Source organism: Dreissena polymorpha, chromosome 6 (genome assembly GCF_020536995.1).
Source record: "Dreissena polymorpha isolate Duluth1 chromosome 6, UMN_Dpol_1.0, whole genome shotgun sequence".
In the NCBI taxonomy this organism is placed as follows: domain Eukaryota; kingdom Metazoa; phylum Mollusca; class Bivalvia; order Myida; family Dreissenidae; genus Dreissena; species Dreissena polymorpha.
The window spans coordinates 9,666,665-9,690,136 of NC_068360.1; the positions used below are offsets into that span (position 1 = coordinate 9,666,665).

General features: G+C 34.1%; 1 protein-coding gene across 2 annotated transcripts in view; it reads left to right on the plus strand.

Moving 5' to 3' along the window:
• LOC127836203 (uncharacterized) overlaps window positions 1–23,472 on the plus strand; it is a 61,695-nt gene extending 38,223 nt beyond the window's left edge. Inside the window, exons 3-6 of one of the 2 annotated variants that reach the window (XM_052362694.1) lie at window positions 21,478–21,609; window positions 21,720–21,770; window positions 23,010–23,154; window positions 23,327–23,472. In XM_052362694.1, coding sequence (XP_052218654.1) covers window positions 21,478–21,609; window positions 21,720–21,770; window positions 23,010–23,154; window positions 23,327–23,445 — 447 coding nt within the window. In that variant the 3' untranslated portion in view covers window positions 23,446–23,472. The remainder of the gene's footprint in view (window positions 1–21,477; window positions 21,610–21,719; window positions 21,771–23,009; window positions 23,155–23,326) is intronic. The other variant, XM_052362692.1, reaches the window with a different exon arrangement.

Here is a 23,472-nt window from a genome sequence, read left to right on the forward strand (position 1 = left end):
TTGCTTCATACATTCCAGTTTGACATAGATCTAATTAAACTTTCATATACAATTTACTTCTGTAACAATCCTCTCTTCTGTATTTACACAATGCTTATCCCGTAGTACAAAGCATGGCCAGAGGTAATTTAAAACAAAAATCCATTCAACTTTGTTTACATTTGACCTTGTTTTTTCGTCGCGATTTGGCAAACAAGGGAAACAACTGTGCTCTCTATAATGTACTTCAGAAAGATAAATTTATTACAATTTACCGATTTTGTCAGTTTCAAGAGAAAAGTCACGCTTCTTTTGTCGAAAATGCGCTTAAAATCGTTTTTTTTTTATTTTGGAAAATTTGTGAAGACGTGAAATAGCTAAGGCGGCCATATTTGCGAACGCTACGACAGCCTAGACCATGCGTAACTTTAACGTTGGAACTTACGAATTCGTAGCAGGTGGTTGCGTAAGTATTTTTTTGTGAAACGCTTGAATTTTCTTACGGACTTCGTAAGTATACTTACGTAAGAAACCGTGCGTACGAACGTTTATGAAACGGGGCCATTATGTTTACCATTTGATACTTTGAATTGTAGATGTTGTATATGTTATTTGACTAATAACATCTATCATGTTAGAGTAAACATAATCAACGATTACGTAGGAAAACAACGACAACTTTTTCCGATCGACTTTTAGAGTGTACGAGACAGTTAACTTTTATAACCATGTATCAATTGTAGTAAATGTTTTGTACGTTTGCTGTTTGATTAAGCGCTTCAGTGGAGATGTGTGCGAACAGGCATTGATGTGCTATTTTAGTAAAAACTCATCTGCGTTGATTGATACCAATGTTTTGCAAATCGGTGCAAAATTGATGGAGCAGTGACCTTCTGAAATGGGCTGGTTTGCCGAGAGCAGCATTTTAAGGGTCGAAGTCACATACCGTGTCATATATAAGTTAATCATCACTATGTTTTTTCGACTTACGGTTTTAATTGTATAACACTTATTGACAATTTTAAGGGTATTAGGAGGTGGGTAGAAGCTGCAGTATGGTGGTAGCATCTAATGCCGAGTACGTGTGAGCATGATTATATGCGACGTTATACTAAGGATTGAATTGTTGTCTTAAAACAATATGTGGAAGTTTACAATTTTAGATACATAATATATGACATGACGACTGAAAATAATGGCATGTACATGCAATGAGATAATTAGTTTTTAAACTCTGTGGATTGTAAAGCATAGGTTTAATGAGAAGTCTAAATTGGTAAGCGCTTTTCATGGTCGCAAACAAAAATCCTTCCATATCCGAAATGAATGGTTGCTCGTTTTTAACAAAACATTGTTTTTCATCGATCTGCAATGACGTTGTATACATCGTTGGCAGTCTTTAATAAGAAATATGCTTAAAGGTAACTATATGAAAGCATAAAAGCAATGGAAAGGGCGCATGAATCAAATGGCATCCCACTGTTTGCAATTGCGGAATGCATTTGACGAGGGCTATCCTGGACACCAGTAACATATCTGCTTGGAAGGTTAGTTGTTGACCAGTACGATATGACACGGATGATCAATTGTAAAAAATATAATGCCTTCTTCTTTAATCACGGTCACAAAGCACCAACAAGAGACAAAATGCAAGTTCAATATTCATGGAATTGTCAACATGAACAAGTTTTTTTTTTTCTTTTTATGGTTCGGAATTCTTCTTCTGCTACTACTACTACAACTTCTACTATTACTAATACTACTTTAGCTTTAAACTATCACGGGCTAGTAAATGAGAAAATGCCAGAAAGTAACGTTCGCGAGTTAAGGAGAGCGTATTATTTAGCGGTGTCATGGGTCGATTCTTCAGTTGGCGTCGTTTTAAATGATTTGAAACGATTGGATAACTAGGTCGTTACCATGACTTTCTTATTTACTTGTTCCCACAACTGAAGGTTTCCCACTAGTTAGTTATCTCGTTTACACGACTGTTAAAGTCAGACCGAGTTAGTAAGTAATAAAACATTTCGTATCACATTAATAGGCACAACACATTTAACAAAACTGTCACAACCATCAGCAGTTAGCAATTGGATTGGACAAATAGCGAAAGAGTGATGGCTTTTTTACAGTGTCGATATCTTACCGACATTCCGTCGTGTTTCAGGTTTAAACTCGGACCATTTATAACTTCGACAACGGACCGGGGTAAACATTTATATCTGCGCGATGACGGGCCTTGATTTTTAATCTCTTGGTTATTGTCGGCACATCGCGCCGTGATACAGTTACGATCTCGAGCCGATGTAAAAACTCGATATCGGGTCGTTGTATAATATGGTATCAGCGCTATGACGGACCTTGTGCTATGAGTCTCCTTATAATGGTGGTAGAACGTCGGCAGCATGCCGGTGCCGATGTCGGGCCGAAATCCCGCCGTGTTGGATGTAAATGTCCGGCCGACATTGCGCCGTGTTTCAGGTCGGCCAATACCGCTATCTGGCAGATATAAAACTTGGAACTGTATTGTGCACCTTTGAAATGGCGCATATGCTTAATCCATTGATGAGCAAATAAATCAATTCAAAAAAGATGTTCAAACGGCGTGTATGCCTTTAACATTAAGTTCGTTTATACGAATCGAACTGTCACTTTTGTCCAGCGTATATTCCAATCTTCCAATGTTCTTATTTTGAGTTTAACGTTTCGTGAAAATAATATTTATATTTGCACACAATAAAGTCCCAATTAACATCTGCTGGAATGGCACAAACTGTTGAGTACGCGTACTGGCTGTTTACGAATTATGTGAAAGCATTGTTTGTATTGGTCCCTGAGTCTGTTGAATTAAAGTGCGCATTTGTTTTTTCTTTTAAACTGCGATTTTACTCTGTCTGTTTAATCGCTTTTCACACTCATAGTTAAAAAAACATCACCAAGTTTTTCATACGTACATGTGTCAAGTTACCTGGTAATATGAATACGTATTATTAGGAAATTCGCACTGACAACAGTGGCGGTTAGGTAATATGAACTAATTATATGTTTATTTGTTTTAGTTATCTCATCGTCAAATACCTACGACGTGTCATTCCGTTATACTTCAGAATTCGATGAGTGGAGAGGAGCGGGAAATGCCGAACGTGGGTATACGACGATCAAGTAATCTCAGCCTTTAATACTTGCATTACTGTCTTTATTTCTTGCAGGCACGCGAGGGGCATTCGTACAGTCAATACTATAGAAATTGAAGCCCACAAATCATGTGTAAACATTACACATGAAAGCCAATATAAACCTTATGAGCGAACGTGAGTCTAATGTCATTAGATTAGAAACTCATGTCGACTTATTTGACATTCAATCAACAGTTGCTTCAGAATTGTTCAGAGTCGCATCAAGACCATTTTATGACTTTCAGATTTTAATATATAATATATACGCATAACATGTAAGAAAAGTCCCCGTCCCATTGCTATATTTATTTTTGACCAAAACAGTTGACCAGAAAGATACTTTCTGAAGTAAATTTTTATAACGACGACGGCAACGAAGAACCCTTTTTGACCAGAAGAGCTTTGCTTTAGGCACTTTGTGCTATGGTAAGCGGATTTCTTAGAATAAGCGATTTATTTCTTGCAGTAAGCTCACCGCCCATGGAAATGTTTGATACTAGATAATTAATTACATTCTTCTCTCCCTTTTTAGCATTGTCTTTCGTATTTGTTTTGTATTTCGTCCAAAGAAATATATGTTTAGTCATGAGCGGGGACTTTTGTTGAAACCACACTGTGTGTCAATCAAAAGTAAGTTGAAACAATTTTGTTTAATCGGTGTGCAAATCAATACGTCATATGTATAACAATCATTACAAGTAACTTAAGAAACGGTTGAATCAAAGGGAAACAGCAGCTCAATTGTTTTGAAACGAAGTAACCTCGAGTTGCCTGCCATGGTGGAAAAGTGATAACTATTGTCTCTTTAATAGTAGTAAGGTATGGCTATAACATAATCAAAACCCATCATGTTTTATATAGAATATTAAAGATAAATAATATTACAAGTTTAACAATGCTTATTTAGAACCATGGAAAATTGTATGTACATATATCAATATGGGAATATTGGACCATATCGACCTTGTAAGGGACTAGTTATCAAACAACGAGAGACATTGTGAAGTTTAGTTTCATTAACATGGATAATAATGAAAATATCACAAAAGATTCGCATGTATAGCTTTGAACTCCAAGGTATTGAACCTGACTGATTAGAGAGAGAATTTGCTTTAAAAAGTATATATAAATGTTATGTTTTTCGATATTAGATAAATGTTAAGGAACAAAAATTATTTTATAAAACATGAAAATTTCGCCCACTAATAAAGACATTGGTTAGTTCCCACAGTAATTTCAAGTCAAACCTGCCATGGATTAATAGAGATCGCAGAGGCGTACTAACAGGTACCGAATATGTTGTTAATTACACCTTTGCAATTGCGTGCAGGTTTGGCATAGTAGTGCATGGTCTTGGCAGAACATAATGTGGAAACCGTGATTACACTTGGTTTCTCCTTAGCAATAGTGAATAATTCGGTAACAAAAATAGGTGACTTTCATTCCTCTTGTTTTAAATAACTCCTCTACTTATTAAACTGCTCTCCTCTTTTTTTCTTTCTCGTTCCCACGACATACTAACTCGAGGGAACGACTTACTAACTCGTGGGAAACGAGTAAGCTATGTCGTGGGAACGACTTACTTAGTCGAGGGAACGAGATAGAAAGAAAAAGGGGTGCAATTCTAAATAAAATAGGTGCGAAATGAAACAAAAAGCGGTGCAGTAAATACAGAAGGGGTGCATAAATCAAACGAAGAGAATTTTAGCCAACTCGACGGAACGACTTACTTACTCTTGGAATTAATACATATTTTTTAGTTAATTGAGAGTATGTTTTAGCATATTTTCAACTGCATTAATACAATTATAAAATTGCAGGAAAAAAAAAATGCTTTATTTGTAAATGTGTATTTAGTGCACATTAAAAATCGTTCTAATACGGTTGGGTTTAATGCATTTTAAGTACGCATTAAATACAATATTTGGAAAAGAGATCTAGCCGCATTATTTCAAACTAGTTTCAGGCATTTTAGACATTCTGACATTTTAGATATTCAGAGGATTGTTTTCTGTTAAGTGCAAGATTAAAACGCGATTTAAAAACCTTTTCTCATGATATATTTAATGAATAATTTTCGGCCAAGTGTTGGTTATTGGGGTTATAGCCAACGGTTTAGTTTTGCTAGGAGCATCAAAAAAGCAAACCTAATCACTTCATAATTACAAAAACATATAAATCAAGGAACAAATTAACAAACGATATTTTGCAATATTTAAGTAAACTGTTGTTTTTTTTTTAAACAGGACAGTTATAGATATTTTTCCGTGGTGCTGTATACATAGTCAACTTCAATCTAAATAAGTGTTCCCTTAAGTATCGGCGTCATGTTAAGGAACACAAATATTAAATCAGTTAGTGCTAAAGCTCTGTTAAAGGACTAAGTGATGACATAACTTGCTCTTGATAGTTATTAGCAAATATAAGGGATTATTTGCCCTTTAAAACCGTTATATGGACTTGATCCCAAAGCAAACAAACCTAAAAAACCTCTTTCCAATTGGAACGATATTTTTCCAATTTGTCAATTATAGCAATGTTTCTTTCTAAGCCCAAATGAGCTTTTTAATACATATGAATTAACCCATTAGGTCATTATAACGACGAAGATTTGATTTAATATATCGCCCAATTGGTGCAAAAAGGTACCATGTGACATTTATGCTTCACGTAGGGGTCTTCACATTTTGTAAATTTCAAAATGGCAGCCATTTTTGTTTTTGGTATTTTACAGTGGTGAAACAAGAATTGTAGTTTGAACACAACCGTCTGTGTTCTACTTGAGTGTGTACAAAAAAACAAATGAGTGTTATCTGTGTCTGTATAGTGCATTCATAGTTGTTCTAAAGGTACCAATTAAACACATTGAAAAAAAAATGTGAACATATTCATTTCATGTCTGCAAAAACGTACCATGTGTTATATGGTTCCTTTTTGCACTGATATTTATTTAAATTTCCCACACGCCTTTGGTGCAATGAGGTACCATGTGTCATATGCTACCTTTGTGCACAAATAAATTGTAAATTTCACTTGGTACCTTTTTTACATAGTCCAATATCTTTAGAACCTTACAAGCTACAGCATAAATATATCTTATACGAAGTCATAATGAAATATACCGAAATGTCATGTTTGACCAAAATGTCATATGGTACCTTTTTGCACCAATGGGGCGATATGTATATCTGATCTTTAAAATTGATAGGCACTAACTGACGTTTTATTCTCATTCTTACAACAGGCAAGTTTGACAATGCGTCTTGTCACCAAAGAGGACAACGCACAAAGTTGTTTCTCTTCTGTTAATTACGCGAATAATCATTATATCTTCTTTATTTAAGACATTGTAAAACAAATTGAAGAAGTAATAATGATTTCTCGAAAATAAAAGACCCGATACATCTATGTTACTGCTGTGATATGGTCCTTTAACAACTTTGTTTTCAAGTTATGACCTTTTTTGTAGGCAATTAACTCGAACAGGAATAGATAACCAGAAAACGTCCTTCATCCTTCAACATTCCATTGGTGACAGACTGGGACGAATCAGTATAAATTGATCATAACTTTAACGAACGCAACAAAACGAAGAAGAGGGTCTCCCGTTGTCATCATAACTAATTATTAAGACATCTTCGTCCAGGTATGTGCTTTATGTCAGATTTTTGCCATGTGATAGAGCAGGTCTGGAGGACCAAGGTGTGTGTCATTAATAAAAAACATTACAATTTTGCTGCATATGAAAATATGTATTTACTTATTAACTTTGAATTAAATTACACATCTAAATTTATACAACAGTTGAGCAAATCTTTACTAGAGTTGCGACACCTTAAGGGATGGAATGAGTGATGACTAAACAATGTGGGTACGAACATTTTGGGAACGAAAATTTTGGTGACGAAAAAAATGTGGTTACGAAAAGTATGGTTACGAAAAAATTATGCCAAAAAAAAAATTCGGTACGAAAAAAATTTCGGTGCGAAAAAAAAATTGTTTAAAAAAAAATATGAGTACGAAAACAAAATGTGGATTTGAAAATTTTTAGTAAGAAAAATTTATGCCAAAAATAATTAGGGTTACGAAACAAATGAGCTTGGGATCTCGATCACCAGACTTGCATGTATTTTGAAAATGCTGAAATAGCCCGGGGTCTTGATTGCCAAAATTGCTTGGAGTTTAATTATACTGAAACAGCTTGGGATCTTGACCACCAAACTGGCTTGGATTTAAATTATTCTGAAATAGCTTGGGGTATAGGCTGCCAATCTGGCTTGGATTTTAATTATGCTAAAAAAGCTTTGGGTCTTGACCACCAGACTGGCATGGATTTAAGTTATGCTGAAATAGCTTGCGGTCTTGGCCACCAATCTGGCAGGGATTTTAATTATGCTAAAATAGCTCGGGGTCTAGACTGCCAATCTGGCTTGGTTTTAAAAATTATGCAGGAATTTCTCGGGGGATTTGACATTCAAAATGGCTTGGGTTTTAATAATGTTAAAATAGATTAGGATCTTGACCACCAAACTTGACTGGTTTGGATTTAAATTATGCTGAAATAGCTCGGGGTATTGACAGCAAATCAGGCTTGGATTTTTATATGTGCCGAAATAGCTCAGGATCTTGAGCACCAAACTAGCTTGGATTTTAATTATGCTAAAATTGCTCGGGATCTTCAACGCCATTCTGGTTTGAATTTGCTGAAATAGCTCTGGATCTTGGCGTCTGAACTGGCTTGGATTTTAATTATGCTAAATTAGCTCGGGGTCTTCAACTATTGACCGCCAATCTGGCTTGGATTTAATTATGCTAAAAAAGCTCAGAATCTTGCCATCAAAGTGGCTTGGATTTTAATAAGCCTGAAATACCTTGAGGTCTTGACCACAAAAATGGCTTAGATTTTAATAATTCTGAAAAAGCCTGGGGTCTTAACCGCCAAAATGGCTTGGGTTTTAATAATACTTAAATAGCTTGGGATCTTGACCACCAAACTGGCTTGGATTTAAATTATGCTGAAATAGCTTAGGTCTTGGCCGCCAGTCTGGCTTGAATTTTAATTATGGTGAAATAGCTTAGGGTCTTGACCGACAATCTTGCTTGGATTTTAATTATACAGAAATAACTTGGGTTCTTGACATCCAAATTGCTTGAGTTTTAATAATGCTGAAATAGATTGGGATCTGGACCACCAAACTGGCTTGGATTTTAATTGTGCTGGAATAGCTTGGGGTCTTGACCGCCAATCTGGCTTGGATTTAATTATGCTTAAATAGCTCAGGGTCTTTACCACCAAACTGGCTTAGATTTTAATTAGCCTGAAATATCTTGAATTCTTGACCATAAAATGGCTTAGAATTTAATTATGCTGAAATAGCCTGGGGTCTTGACCGCAAAAATGGCTTGGGATTTAATAATACTGAAATAGCTTGGGATCTTGAACACCAAACTGGCTTGGATTTAAGTTATGCTGAAATAGCTTGGGGTCTTAGCCGCCCATCTAGCTTAGCTTAAGGTCTTGACCGCAAATCTGGCTTGGAATTTAAATATGCTGAAATAGCTTGGGGTCTTGACATCCAAAATGGCTTGGGTTTTAATAATGCTGAAATAGATTGGGATCTTGACCACCAAACTGTTTGGATTTTAATTATGCTGAAATACCTTGGGGTCTTAACTGCCAATCTGGCTTTGATTTTAAATATGAATTTGCTCGGGGTCTTGACCGCCAATCTGGCTTTGATTTTAATTATGCGGAAATAACTTGTTATCTTGATCATATTGAGATGTTCAGTATTAATTTGAAGTCAATTGGTGAATAAATGAAGAAGTTATGTTAAAACAAAATTTTGCGTGGGTATGGTCTATGCGGGCGGGGCGCCCCAGGGTTGGTTATCGGGCCATGCATAGTTGAGATTAACCGTATTGTCATAAGAGATGGTCAGTATCATTTCGAAGGAAAGCGGTGTAGAAATGAAGAAGTTAATGACTGTAAAATAACAAAACAAGAAAACGTCGGAGACGGGTGATGCTCCCCAAAGGTTTTTTGTCACAATAATGCACTATATATATATATATATATATATATATATATATATATATATATCAGATAAAAGGACACGTCTTGAGGGGCATATCTTTGGACAAAATAATACGATGGATGGTTTAGTAACTTAAAAATTTCAAAGGGCCATTACTCTCTAAATAAATCATCTAACCAGAACCCACAAATAACATGCGCATCTCCTCAAGGTAGTTAAGCTTCCCATAAAGCTTCATTGAATTCCAGTCAGTAGTTGGGGAGAAATAGCCCGGACAAGAATTGCACTATACGTACAGTTTATAGAAAATTTCAAAGGGCCATAACTCTGTGAAAAATCATCCGACCATAACTGGCTGATAATATGCACATCTCCTGTTGGTAGTGAAGCTTCCCATAAAGTTTCATTGAATTCCCGTAATAAGTTGCTGAGAAATAGCTCGGACAAGAATTGCACTATATGTACAATGGAACATTTCAAAGAGCCATAACTCTGTGAAAAATCATCCGACGAGAACCGACTGATAATATGCACATCTCCTCTTGGTAGTGAAGCTTACCATCAGGTTTCATTGAATTCCAGTCATTAGTTGCTGAGAAATAGCCTCGACAAGAATTGCACTATATGTACAGTTAATGGAAAATTTCAAAGGGTCATAACTCTGTGAAAAATCATCCGACCAGAACTGGCTGATTATATGCACATCTCCTTTTGGTAGTTAAGCTTCCCATAAACTTTCATTGAATTCCGGTCATTAGTTGCTGAGAAATAGCCCGGACAAGAATTGCACTACATCTATATGTACAGTTTATAGAAAATTTAAAAGAGCCATAACTCTGTGAAAAATCATCAGACCATAACCGGCAGATAATATGCACGTCTCATCTTGGTAGTGAAGCTTCCCATAAAGTTTCATTGAATTCCCATAATAAGTTGCTGAGAAATAGCTCGGACAATCTCAAAGGGCCATAAGTATGTGAAAAATCATCCGCCCAGAACCGGCTGATAATATGCACATCTCCTCTTGGTAGTGAAGCTTCCCATAAAGTTTCATTGAATTCCAGTCATTAGTTGCTGAGAAATCGCCCGGACAAGAATTTCACTATATGTACAGTAAATGGAAAATTTCAAAGGGGCATAAGTCTGTGAAAAATCATCGGACCATAACTGGCTGATAATATGCACATCTCATGTTGGTAGTGAAGCTTCCCATTTAGTTTCATTGAATTCCCGTAATAAGTTGCTGAGAAATAGCTCGGACAAGAATTGCACTATATGTACAATGGAAAATTTCAAAGGGCCATAACTCTGTGAAAAAAACTGTAAAATCATCCGACGAGAACCGGCTGATAATATACACATCTCCTCTTGGTAAAGCTTCCAATAAAGTTTCATTGAATTCTGGTCATTAGTTGCTGAGAAATAGCCCGGCCAAGAATTGCACTATATGTACAGTTAATGGAAAATTTCAAAGGGCCATAACTCTGTGAAAAATCATCCGACCAGAACCGGCTGATAATATGCACATCTCCTCTTGGTAGTGAAGCTTCCCATAAAGTTTAACTGAATTCCGGTCATTAATTGCTGAGAAATAGCCCGGACAAAAATTTTGCACAAACAGACGGACACACACACGGACGGACGAAGCGGCGACAATATGCTCCCCCACAAAATTTTTGGGTAGCATAAAAAAATAGGTGAAAATCTCTTACCCTGCCTCATCCCAACCCCAGTAACTTTTGACCCAGGGGTCAGATCATAATTCTAAATAGTGCAGGGTCGCACATATGCTCATATCTACCATGTGTTTATTTTTCAAGGTTCTGGTGCTTAAAGTGTAGGAGGAGATTATAGTGGCCAGGACAGACAGACGGCAGAGATAACCACAATATCCCCACGCTTTTTAAAACCTTTCCAAGTTTGGTGAAGAATGGAATGTAAATGTGACTTAAAGAGAGTTAACAAGGTTTTACTATAGGGCTGTAAGGAAAAATGCCCTGCCCCCTGGCAGCCATGTTTTTCAACGGACGGAATCTGATAATTTCCGAACGCAGCACAGGATATCAGTATTACAAATCTTCTGACCATGTTTCATGAAAATTGGAAAAATAAATTGCCTCTTGAGTGTTAACAAGGCAAATGTTGACGACGCACAACAGACGACGGTCAAAAGGAAATTACAAAATCATGAAATTATGTTTCACGAGATACGTATTTTACACCATACGAGAGTGAAGGAGACGTAGAAATCTAAATTAAGTATTGACAACACGCTGACGTAAATTTAAACTTTCATTCAATGCTTGAAACAACAAGAGATTGCCAAGCAATATTTTCCTCTACCGGTGAAACTCCACCATTGTCAGAAAAAAAAATTGTTTTATTTTTGTTGCTATAGAAACCAGAATTCTTGACATATGAACGAAATGAAATGACGTACATACTCTCCATATTGCCATCTATCCATTTTTCAAGTTTCATCAAAAAATATATGAACTTTTAAAGTTATCGCAGGATCCAGAAAAGTGTGACAGACTTACAGACTGACACACGGAGCGCAAACCACAAGTCCCCTACGGTTTCACCGGTAGGGGACAATAAAGTAACAATAATACGCATTTCAATTTTTCTTTATCTTTCCTGCCCATTCTAAAAATTTATTTAAAACCACAATATTATTTAATAACATTTGTATCGAATGCTAACTATTCTGACCCAAAACACAATTAACGAAACCGTAATTCTCCCGCAGTGAGTTTCTTAATTCCTAAAAAGGCTATGGAAGTTTATAAAATTTTATTACTGAATATACTCAATTTTTGTTATTTTGACGCATGTGTATTTATTATTGCGTTATTTATTATCATTATCACAATGAGCTGTACATGCTTAAGTTAAGTATATAAACTATATAAACTATATGGTATATATATAAAATATATAAACTATCTGTTCTGTTCGGTTTAATTTTGCATGGCAAACACACAATTCGAAATACTTTTGGATTTTTGTTGATGCTTTAAAAAATATTTTACTGTTATATGAAATAACACATCCGACTTGTGATCATTAAAATCAACAGTTTAAATGAAATTACATTCCACGAGGTACGTATTTCATACCATAAAAGAGCAGAAGGAGACATTAGAAAACGTTTGTATCGAATGCTAACAACACAGTATTTTGTGCAGTTGGAATAAGACATCAATTTGGGAATAAAATGTGTTTTTTAACAGTGAATAATATGCAGTTTTACATGTTGTATTTATTAAGTTTGACATTTTATAATTTAAATAGATACTTCCATATATAATTGATTTTTGCTACAAAACGGGATTTTTTTTTGATTTTTTTTAATCCTCATTAAATAAAACTGTGTCCATGCGGCGCATGAACATAGTTTAAAAATACAGTAAAAAAGATAAAAATACAATCACTGTTTATGAAAAAGTCATTGAAAATTGCTTATTAAGCTTTAAGCTTTAAGTATAGATAAAATATTACAAATATAAATTCAGGTCATGAAATGAATAGTTTGTTTGAGAAAATCACCAAAATGATGTCCATTAATTCCCAGTTTGATGACTTATTCAAAATTCACATAATACAGTGTTTAACCATTCTGACCTTTAACACGATTTATGAAACCCTAATCCTGTTGCAGGGAGTTATTTTATTCCTATGGAAGATACAATATGCATGACAAAAAAATCAATCGAAAGTACAGTGTTTAAATGAAATTATTTTACACGAGATATGTTTTCATACTATACGAGAGCGAAGGAGTCTTACAAAATTTAATTTTATTATTAACGACACGCTTAAATCAATTTTAACTTAATCCATTGCTTAAAACAATAAAGTTACAACGATATGAACTTCCATTTTCTGTTCTTCCTTCTCTTTCTCAGAATTTATTAAGACCACACTATTTTTTAATAACATTTGTATAAAATGCTTGCAATAAAAAAACTGTAATCCTGTCGCGGTGAGTTATTTTGTTTCTATAATATTTAAATTATGCATGACAAACATACAATCCAAAATACTTTTGGATTCATTCGATGCTTTACAAAATATTAAACTGCACGTTCGACTTGTCGTCATTAAAATCCCGAGTTTTTATTTGAAAATACGTCACCGAGATAAGTATTTCATATTTGTGCTGCACAAAGGGGCAATTGACCAGTCGCCAAAAACGAGAATGCTCTGCCCACTAAGTTGTTTTCATAAAACGCTTTATCCATTACTCAGACAGTCTTTGTTTGTCGGACCATGTGGCCGCAATAAACGAAATCTGAGTGATTATTTCGTGAGTTTGATTGACAGCTGGCGACTGGTCAATTAAACACTAGGCTTACAATTCTCAAACCAAAAGGATTCAAATTGTTGCAAACAAATAAAATAAAACATTCACATCAATCAATTATAATTACAAGCTGTTTGGGCATGCGGCTATTTGTTTTTAAACTGACATATACTGTTGAAATACAACATGAACCATAAGCTTGCAATATTTTTAATGTTGTAAACCACTTACCTTGTACTTTGTTGTCCGGTGGTGATACTTTTAATACTTATTTCTGTTGAGTTGCACTGGCTGAACTACAAGAATTATGTAGTCGTTTCTAAATAATCACGAAACAACCTACTAATGCATTTGTTTGCCAGTTACTGAGTTTGTGCATTTCCATTCAAATGCTTGCAATTTCGTAAGCTAAAGATTTCCATATCAACGGGTGTTTTTTATGTCAAATGTTAGTGTTTTTTATGTCAAATGTTAGTGTTTTTCAATGGATCGTATACTTATCTACAAAACAGCTCAGTAGCGTTCACTGTATATCATTTTTGATGATGTTATTTTGTAAATACTGTTCTTTCGAACGTTTCATTTTCAGCCATTTTGATTGTTGGTTGTTTACTTCCGGTTTTGTCTAAGTAACGAAATTATGTATTTTAATGACATAATCTCTCATAAATGTTTTTAGTGCAGAAATTGTAATTTTAAGTAGCAATTTTTCGCTTCAATTTTTGTAAATTATTTGCGTTTAAATTTGATTGTCTGTTGCTTATTTGCGAACTATTTTTTATGTGTAAATATGCAAAGACGCTAGTGGATATGTAATCAGGTTACCGTATCTACATCAATGAAATTTAACGGTTGTTTGTTTTTGTTTGTTTTGTTAATATTTGCCAAAACGGGTTCAGCTTCGTATGTTAAACGCAATATGAACTTATTTACTAATTTGGGAATAAAATCGCAATATGTATTATTTAAAATCAAATCTGAATTCTCTATGGCGTAAATAGTCTCCTGGGGGTGAATTGTCTTGGGGATGCTATTAACGCTATTAACGCTTCCGGCAGGAACTCATTTTATAGCGATTGCGCAATAAAAAACACCACTTTTTCGTGATTTAATAAAAAAAATGATTTTTTTTCCAGATATGACGAATACGCCATCGTGTAGATCGCGTTCAGGGGACCGTTTCTTATAACTACGTACGTTCAAAAATCATGCGTAAGTGCAAAACGTTCAGTTAGTAGCGTTTCTATAAACTTCGTAAAGTTACGTTTACCGTATTTTTGCACGTAAAGTTACGTGTGCTCAAAGGCTCACGTAACTCAGTAATTTAGCGTAAATATGGCGGCGTATGCACCGATATTTCGGAGAACCGAACGTAGACTACGAAATCTACGAGCGCAACATCATTTTAGTTAATTTAAACCCTTATCTATATAAAGATCTTGGTAGGGCATAGAAAGATACTGTAACGGAAATCCTGCGTTGATTGTGAAGGATCTATTGTGAACGATTGTGGATTGGAGTTTTGCTAAAAGAGGAAATTGTACATGTTCGAATCGATTGGTGTAATGATTTGTTCGATTTTCCTTTTGACAATTCATTCAACTTTCGTTTTGAACAAGGCTTTTTCCATCACAAGACGCCAATTTGAACTCAACGAATGTGACGTTTGCTGAGTGATATAATTGATTCATTGTAAACATGGGTAAAATTCTACTTTTTCTGTAAGAATTATGTATTAGAATTGTATAATCTACGTTTTTGTAAATAGTTGCATATATATTATACTGCTGTGTCGATGAATGACAATTATACAGTAATCTGTGCTAATATTAATTGAATTAATATTAGCACAGATTACTGTATAATTGTCATTCATTGACACAGCAGTATAATATAAATGCAACTATTTACAAAAACGTAGATTACTGTATACAATTTTAATCGATATGTCAACAGCGCTTTATATTAATGACATTAGGCTTGGCGAAATTGCCGGTCCGCCGGTCCTGACCGGCAGATTTCAATTTGGTCCGGCAGGTTTAACAAGAATGTCGGTCCTGGTGACCGGCAAAATGTGAAATGATTGCAAACAAATCTTTTTTTTTCAAGTTGAAAATTCGAAGAGCTAATCGCTTGCTACATCATGAAAATGAAATCGCTCGTTGTTTTGATGTTTGCTGTAGGTTTGTTACGTACAATTAGCAAATCCAACTTGTTACACAACACCTACTTTAAACTCGTTTGCAAAATCGCCAACTGCGTTCTAACAAAAAAGATCTTGATAGCTTTTACATATTTTTCGAGTAGGATAAGGACAATAAAATATGGTATCGTGATCAACACAGCCATATGCATACGCCATTTTTCATAAGTGTAAAGAGTACAGTGCATTATGGGGCAGAGCTTTCATTGGACGAGCGAATTTAAATTTAGATTGAATGCAATACGATACATGTACAAAGAAATGTTTTTATTGCATCATATGCAGTGCCATGTAAAAAAACGTGCTTCCCGGGGACTTTCTGATACTGGTCAAAAATGAAAATGAATCTCTGTTAACAATTACACTGCGTTAGCATGTAAATAAATCGTCTTTTTTATTTAATTAATTACTAGTAAACGTTCTGAAAAATGAAATGCCTTAATCATTAAATGTCAGGTAACGTGTTTTGTACTGTGCGCAGTATATTTTAACAGCCGCTCCAAACTGCAATCATATTAAAGTAAGAATGTTTAAATCGTTTCGAATAACTTAAATTTGATAATTATTAGGCTTGCACATACGTTATTGAAATTATCGCACCGAACCGTTCTAATAGGGAATACATGTAATAAAAACTGACACGCGAATTTTTCACAACATGATTGACATTACACAACCGATTAACACCAATTAGCTGCCAGTGTAACCTCTAAGCGATTAAAATCAATTTAACGGCCGGTTGAATAAAGAGATCAAGATGTGATCGCTGCCATTTTTGAATTTTCTAGTTAAGTTGTTGTTGCTTTACGGTCCGGCTAAATTTTCTCCGGACCGGCACATTTTCTGAAATGCCTGTCCGGATGACCGGCAGATTTTTTCTAATTTCGCCATGCCTGCATTTAATGTGTATACGGTTGTCACTTTATTGTTGAATTTGGCACATTTACAGTTTAAGCAGAAGTTCTGCATCAAAATCCATTTCTTTGGAAATAATATCATGCATATATCATTTTGTCAAAACTGCGTAAAATAAAAAATACACTAGAGACTGTGAGATACAACCTGTCGACATGTTAGCTCAGTTGAGTAAGATTGGTCTTTGTCAGCTCTGGTACTACTTGAAAGTTCCCTGGGTACTCTTATGTATGCTATGATATACCCTGGGTACAGACAATATACTTAAACATACCCAGGAATACTTGGGCTAAATCTGCTGTTGTTGGCTCTATTTACAAATTAATAATGTTACTGTTTACATTCTGTGAAATGGCCTCCGCGATGATACTATCGAAACTTGTACTCAAAATAGCATATTGAGTAATGTTTTGTTCAAAGAGGATTTTGTTTCGTATTCGGAAGTGCGCTTGATGACATCAGATTTTAGGCAGGAATAAAACTCTGTACCCAGCGTACATTGAAGTGTACTTAAGAGTATCCCGGGTACTTTTAAGTAGTACGGGGCCAACAATGACCAATCAAGCTTCAGTTGTTTAAGCGCTGCAATTATTAACTGGAAGTAAAGGTCAAGGCTCACACACTTGGCTAACTTTGCGCAATGGTTATTTTAACAACTTAAACTTAAGTTATCTGAATATTAATAATGGCTAATTTTAAAGTAGGTTTTAAAAGTTTTCACTGTTGAAGTAAATTTACTGAAAACATGTATTGAAATGTACCAAATATGTCATTTTATACAAAAACTGTCAACACACTATGACTTTAAACCAATGAGATTTGTTTTTTTGTAAGTTACAGTTGTAAGATGCTCAAAGTTGTATTTTAAGCGAGGCTGTTTTCGGAGAGAGAAAACCCGAGCTATTGTCATAGCCAGCTAGTTGTCCAACGTCCGCCCGTCCGCTGTAGGCAATGTGCTAAAACCTAAACATTTGGCTCTCAAATCAAAGTGCTTCCACCTTCAACTTTGAAACTTCATATGTAGATGCACTTTGATGAGTTCGAAACGCCACACCCATTTTGGGTCACTAGGTTATAGGTCAATGTCACTGTGACCTCTACAAAAATATAACATTCTGACAAGCTTTCACAGCCCAGCGTGGCACCAGGTATGCGGTGCTCTTGTTTATTATCAGATTTCATCGGTAATTAATCATATTAATATCATATTGATGGCAAAACTTTGTTGTTGCTATTTGCTTTACAATCACTTTTTTCTGAGTTTTTAGGTTTTTAAAAAAGAAATTTTAGAACACAAACCATGGGGACAATACAAAATCATTTCATTTTGTTTTATATATGGTATCATCAACATTAAAATCTTTAATTTTATTATTATCAATGCAGTTGCCATGAAGAAGAAGTGTCAAATTTTAACTAAGGTCATTGTTAATCTTTACTGTCTGAAATATTTTATTACTAATTTTAAGATTATTTTTTAGTTATAAACCATATGGACACATTAAATGCAGTTTGATTGATATGTTCAAATCAAATTGTTATGTCATAAGAAGTTATTTAGAGCCTTTTTTCATTATAGGTGGTCACACAGATTGACAGAAAACTATCAACAATCAATTGTTTCTCCAATATCTTTGAACACATTTCTTTAAACTCTATACTGTGTTTTTGTACATACTGTAATGTTCATTTATACCATTAAAAGTTCTATAATAATGCAGTAAACATTGCAAAACCCACTTTATTTGATCTTATATTGTGAAAAGCAATGCTGCGAATTTTCTCATTTTTTTACATTCAGTTATTTTATACCATTTTTGTTGGGAAATATTAGCATAAGGTATAGTGTCTTTATTATTATAAGTAAATGTATTTTTTAATGTTTTAAATCCATTAACTTGTACAAATAAATAAGAAACATAAAATAGACAATGTTTGTGTTGTGTAGAGCATTTACTACCATTGCAATCAAATAATTTAAATAATACCATTTTTGTTTCTTCACTTTTAACACCATAGTTATGCATAATATTTACATTAAGTTATTTGTCAAAAACATAACTTATAAGACAATATAAATTCAAAAGAAGTTGTTTGTTTTGCACTAAATAAAGCTTTTTGCGGACATGTATGGTATCAGTGTATGTGTTCAAAAATAAATTGAAAACAAAACTATTAAAGATTTGAACTGAAAAAAAAAACAGATTTAACATATTCCCATAATTATGTATCTTTCCCAAACACATGAAAAAACATTTGAATAGCACAATTTTTACTGATTTTTTTTAAAAATGTAATAGAAATTTAATATTAAGTATATGGACACATATTTTTTAAAAGCATAATTATTAGGAACTTGCAAGAATAAATTGTGTCATCCTGACATGATTCAACCAGTAAAATTTAACTTCATAAAAATAGGAACATTTAAAAATGGTTTGCTTTATCCCTGTGTTTTGTTCATATGCACATTAAGCCAGATGTGTAAAACTTTTCCATGAATTAAAATTGATGCATTAGTTTCCATTAGTGGATGGCATTATGTTTAAGTATATTATGAGTGACTGAACTTTTTCACACATATTTCAGTCATTGTGTTGGTAAAGCATGTAAAGTGATTCCGGTTTACGCAAGTGCCCGCTTGTCATACCAATAACCCCATACCAATGACCCAGGATGGATCCCAATTTCTCAAATTTTGTATTTAGAACTAATCACAACTGGTACATACCCTGACATATATTTTACCAATCCATGCATTTTTTTAAATATTGAACAAAAAATATAATATAGTTATATATGTGAAGAAGCATACTTTATGATAATTGCAAATGCATATTGTCTCAAATTAATAGAAGCATTCATGGACAATGTTAATTTATCACAGAAAAAAGATTCTCATTTTAAATGAATTTATGAGTAAAAATCTGTTGTTGTTTTTTTTAAATATTTTGCACACACGTATAAATATAAACATGGTAAAAACATGATGTTGACTGTTATACAATTATCTAGAAGTGCGACAAGTGAATACAAGCTACAGAGTTTGTTAATTATTCTAAAACCATACTGTACTACTGTACAATATCATTGATCAGTAAATGAAATTTAAAAAAAACTACCTTCTTTACAGAGGTCATTGATGATGTTCTTCTCATTATAGGACAATCCATTTGTAAATCAGTGACGCACTAAACATAATCAAAGATAACCTTCCAGTAAATTGAATTCCTGTCAGGAAACTCCTTGATTATGTTTCTGTAAGTTCAGATGTGTAAGCTACAATACACATGCCTGTCTTCTCAGTATTATCCATCCATGTTTTCCAGTTTGCTCCAGCAATTCCAGTTTGAAATATATCTGACTAACCTTCGAAAAAGATTTGCTTCAGTAAGAATCATCTCTTCTGTTTTAACAAAGAGCATATCCAGCACAACAAAGAATGGCCACACTTAATTTTAAAAGAATCAAGAGATTGAACTTTGTTTACAGTTAAACCCATTTTTTCGTCGCAATTTCGCAAACAAGGGATAGAACTTTGCTCTATATAAGGTACTTCTTAAGGATAAATGTATAAATATTTAGTCTACCGAAAGTTTGTTAGAGAAAGCCAATTAAATCTACTTTATGAATTTCTTCAAATGTTCTCTATAAGGTCCGCGCAATCACCAGACTTCTGTTTAGAGATTATTCAAACATAGCAACTAAGTTTTACGCTACGTTCGGTTTATAGAAACGCACTTACGCATTCAGAAAAGCGCACGTAACTTTATACGTACGTACATTTTCGTTCGTAAAGTTACGCATTGTACCAGAAACGGCCCCCTGGTTCATATACACGTCAAATTGGCAAAGTGTTGGTCCAGGTTTCAAGCGCCACAAATCGCGGCTATACACTAGAGCTTAATGAAATTAAGTCGCCATTATTATTCGTTCAATTGAACGTCATCAATAGATGACGTCAATATATCACTCATTCCATATAAATTTGATGTTCGATATTGTTCATGCTAGTTGAAACCGGTGATTCAACAAAAAATATTTACATGAAATATTATTTTGTTTAAAAGTACAGTTTAAAAACGACATTATGTCTGCGTTTGGTTTGATGTCTTTCAAAGATATATTGCGACAATGCGGTACAAATGTGTTTACGAATCGATAATAAATTATATTTTAAATACAATCACAATATGTTATTTCACCTTAATTAACGTTATATATCATATGCATACATGTTCGTACTTAGAATCGCTTTCTATTCCAGATAACAATGCAAGTCCTCATTATGAAGGCATTGGTGATATTGGTGATTGTGTGTGTCGGAAACTGTTCAGCTAACCCTCTGGTAGGCAAACTTTAGATTCTTTTGATTGTATTTTTAACTTCATGGCAAATTTTGGGTATGTTAAATTTTGTTACTTTGTAAAAAAAGAAAGATGAATTCATGCAATCCGTCATTGTATTTTTAACTTCATGAAAACATTAGGGTATGTTAAATTTTGTTATTTTGTTATAAAAAGAAAGATAAATTCATGCAATCCGTCATTTGCAATAAAATATCTAGTATGTCATATCTGATCATGTCTTCGATGCTTCAATATTATTTCACTGTGTACATTGAGTACAATATAATACAAAACTCACCATATGTCTCGTATTAGGGGGATTTATTATGGAAAACGAGTTTTGTTTGTATTCAGCAATAGCATGACATTTCAGAGTTCTAAATTACAAGCTTTTGTTTGAAGAGAAATGATATTATTATATGCGCTAATATTGGACAATATATCAGAACTTGATAAAGGAAGCTATGTTTAGAACTTCGTGTAGTAGCTTTTAACAATTGCATTTAAGGCTGCGAATGATACGGGTGTAAATGGGGAGTCCTTCAAAACCAGCAGAATAAACATGGGTGACGAGGAGCTGTTCACAGTCACCGCTGTGGATGGAACACCTTTGGCAACCATTGATGTTGTCCGTGATGAGGTTGTATCAAACGGAATTCTATTATATTGTGTTGTGCGTGAACATGTTTATTGGAATTAACCGAAATCAATCAATATACTATTCATATCAAACATTTATTGTTATTTAAGGGATATGAACTCGAGCTTACTCAAGATGGCAGAAAGTGTCGGCTTAGCCAGGTAAAACTATTGTATTAGTACGAGTATGTGATAAATGAATCAACATATTGTGATAAATAATTTCATTATTATATTTCAAAAACTTACATTAAACAAAGAATAATGCAGATAAATTAATTATTCTTAAGTCAATAAACATAAACAATAAACATATCAAACATAAATAAATCTCTCAGCACCGTTCATGTCTTTGTGTTCGTGTCTTCATTGTAGTGTATGTATTTATGGTTAAAGTGTACAAATTGGACAAATAAATAAACACCCTTAACGAATAAGCACTGTAAACAAAACTAAAAAATGTATCGATATGAAGAAAACACGTTTTGTTGTTACGTGTTTAAAAAGTAATTATGCTTAATATATCCTTTATTGAGTTGATTTTAAATTTGTCATCTGTATATACGTAGATGAAATAATCACTGTTGCCAAAACTATACTTTGAAAATATGTTAGTTTTATAGTTTTTCTTAGGTAAAACTATTCATGAGAACCTTATAATTTTAAAGTATAGTTGCAACTGTGGTATAGATTAAATTTTCTTTGTGTAAAACGTGTTCGATTTGAGTGAGAAATATCGTATAAATCAATACTTTTCTTTTAACCAATTACTTGAATGCACTATGAGAGCACACATGTTTATCAAGGATGACAAAGTCATAAAAACTATAAGTCTTACGTATATGTTTTTCATTTGTTCACCATGCAAAGACTCATAGGACATTTAGATACATTAGCTCTTTTGTAAACAGGAATCGCCCCTTAGCCAGGCTTATAACATGATGTCAAGGATGTCCGATTTCGAGTGTGTTCACTTAACAGGATACTTCACTTATATGCATGTTTATAGTGTGTAGGGCAAACACATCATTGCAATAATACACAAATAAAGAATAGAAAATTACTGAAAATTGAGTTATTTTGTAAAATCACCGACAATTACAACGGAAAATGCAAGACGGAATACCTCACTGTTGAATAAAATAAGAAATACATGAACTAACTTTTCCACAAAATCATTTTTTGGAATATCACGAATCATATATCACAAATATAAAATATTGTACAGAATAAGACATTGTAATGTATTAGCTCCAGTATCGATGTAAATCTAACCGCTTCAAATTATTGTTTGGATAAGATGATTAACAGGTCAGTTCATATTCTTTACGCAAGTCTGAGTAAATGCTACATGGCACTTATATGTTAGATACAATATATAAATACGCGTTATGTTGAAAGGTTTATGACACCAGTTCGTGTTTCGAAGAGGCGCCACTTGCGGACGGTGAGCCGGTGTTGGCGCGTATTGCTGACCGTTGCAAAGGCAGAGAGATCGTGACCTTGAAGCTACAGGATTGCAATGCAAAATCAAGTCTCGAAAAAGGTGAATTATTATTTCAAATAACTTGCTACCATGATCGGTATTTATTATAAGAACAAATATACGAACGATTTGCGCTAAGTTATCATTCAGTTTGTCAATACAAAAGCTCGTATTATTCTGCAAAATGCTTTAGGAAAATACCGTTTATCGTACTTTCTTATTTGTTTTTCAGGCGCAGCCACTCGAACAAAGCGGGCTTGCTCATTCCAAGCTCGTGTCGTTTGCAGGGCGAGGTGTTGTGACTGGCAGGTGTCATGCTGGGTAGAGCTACAGCTAGTATGTAGATGGTAATCTCCCAGCCTCGAAAGACAAGTACCC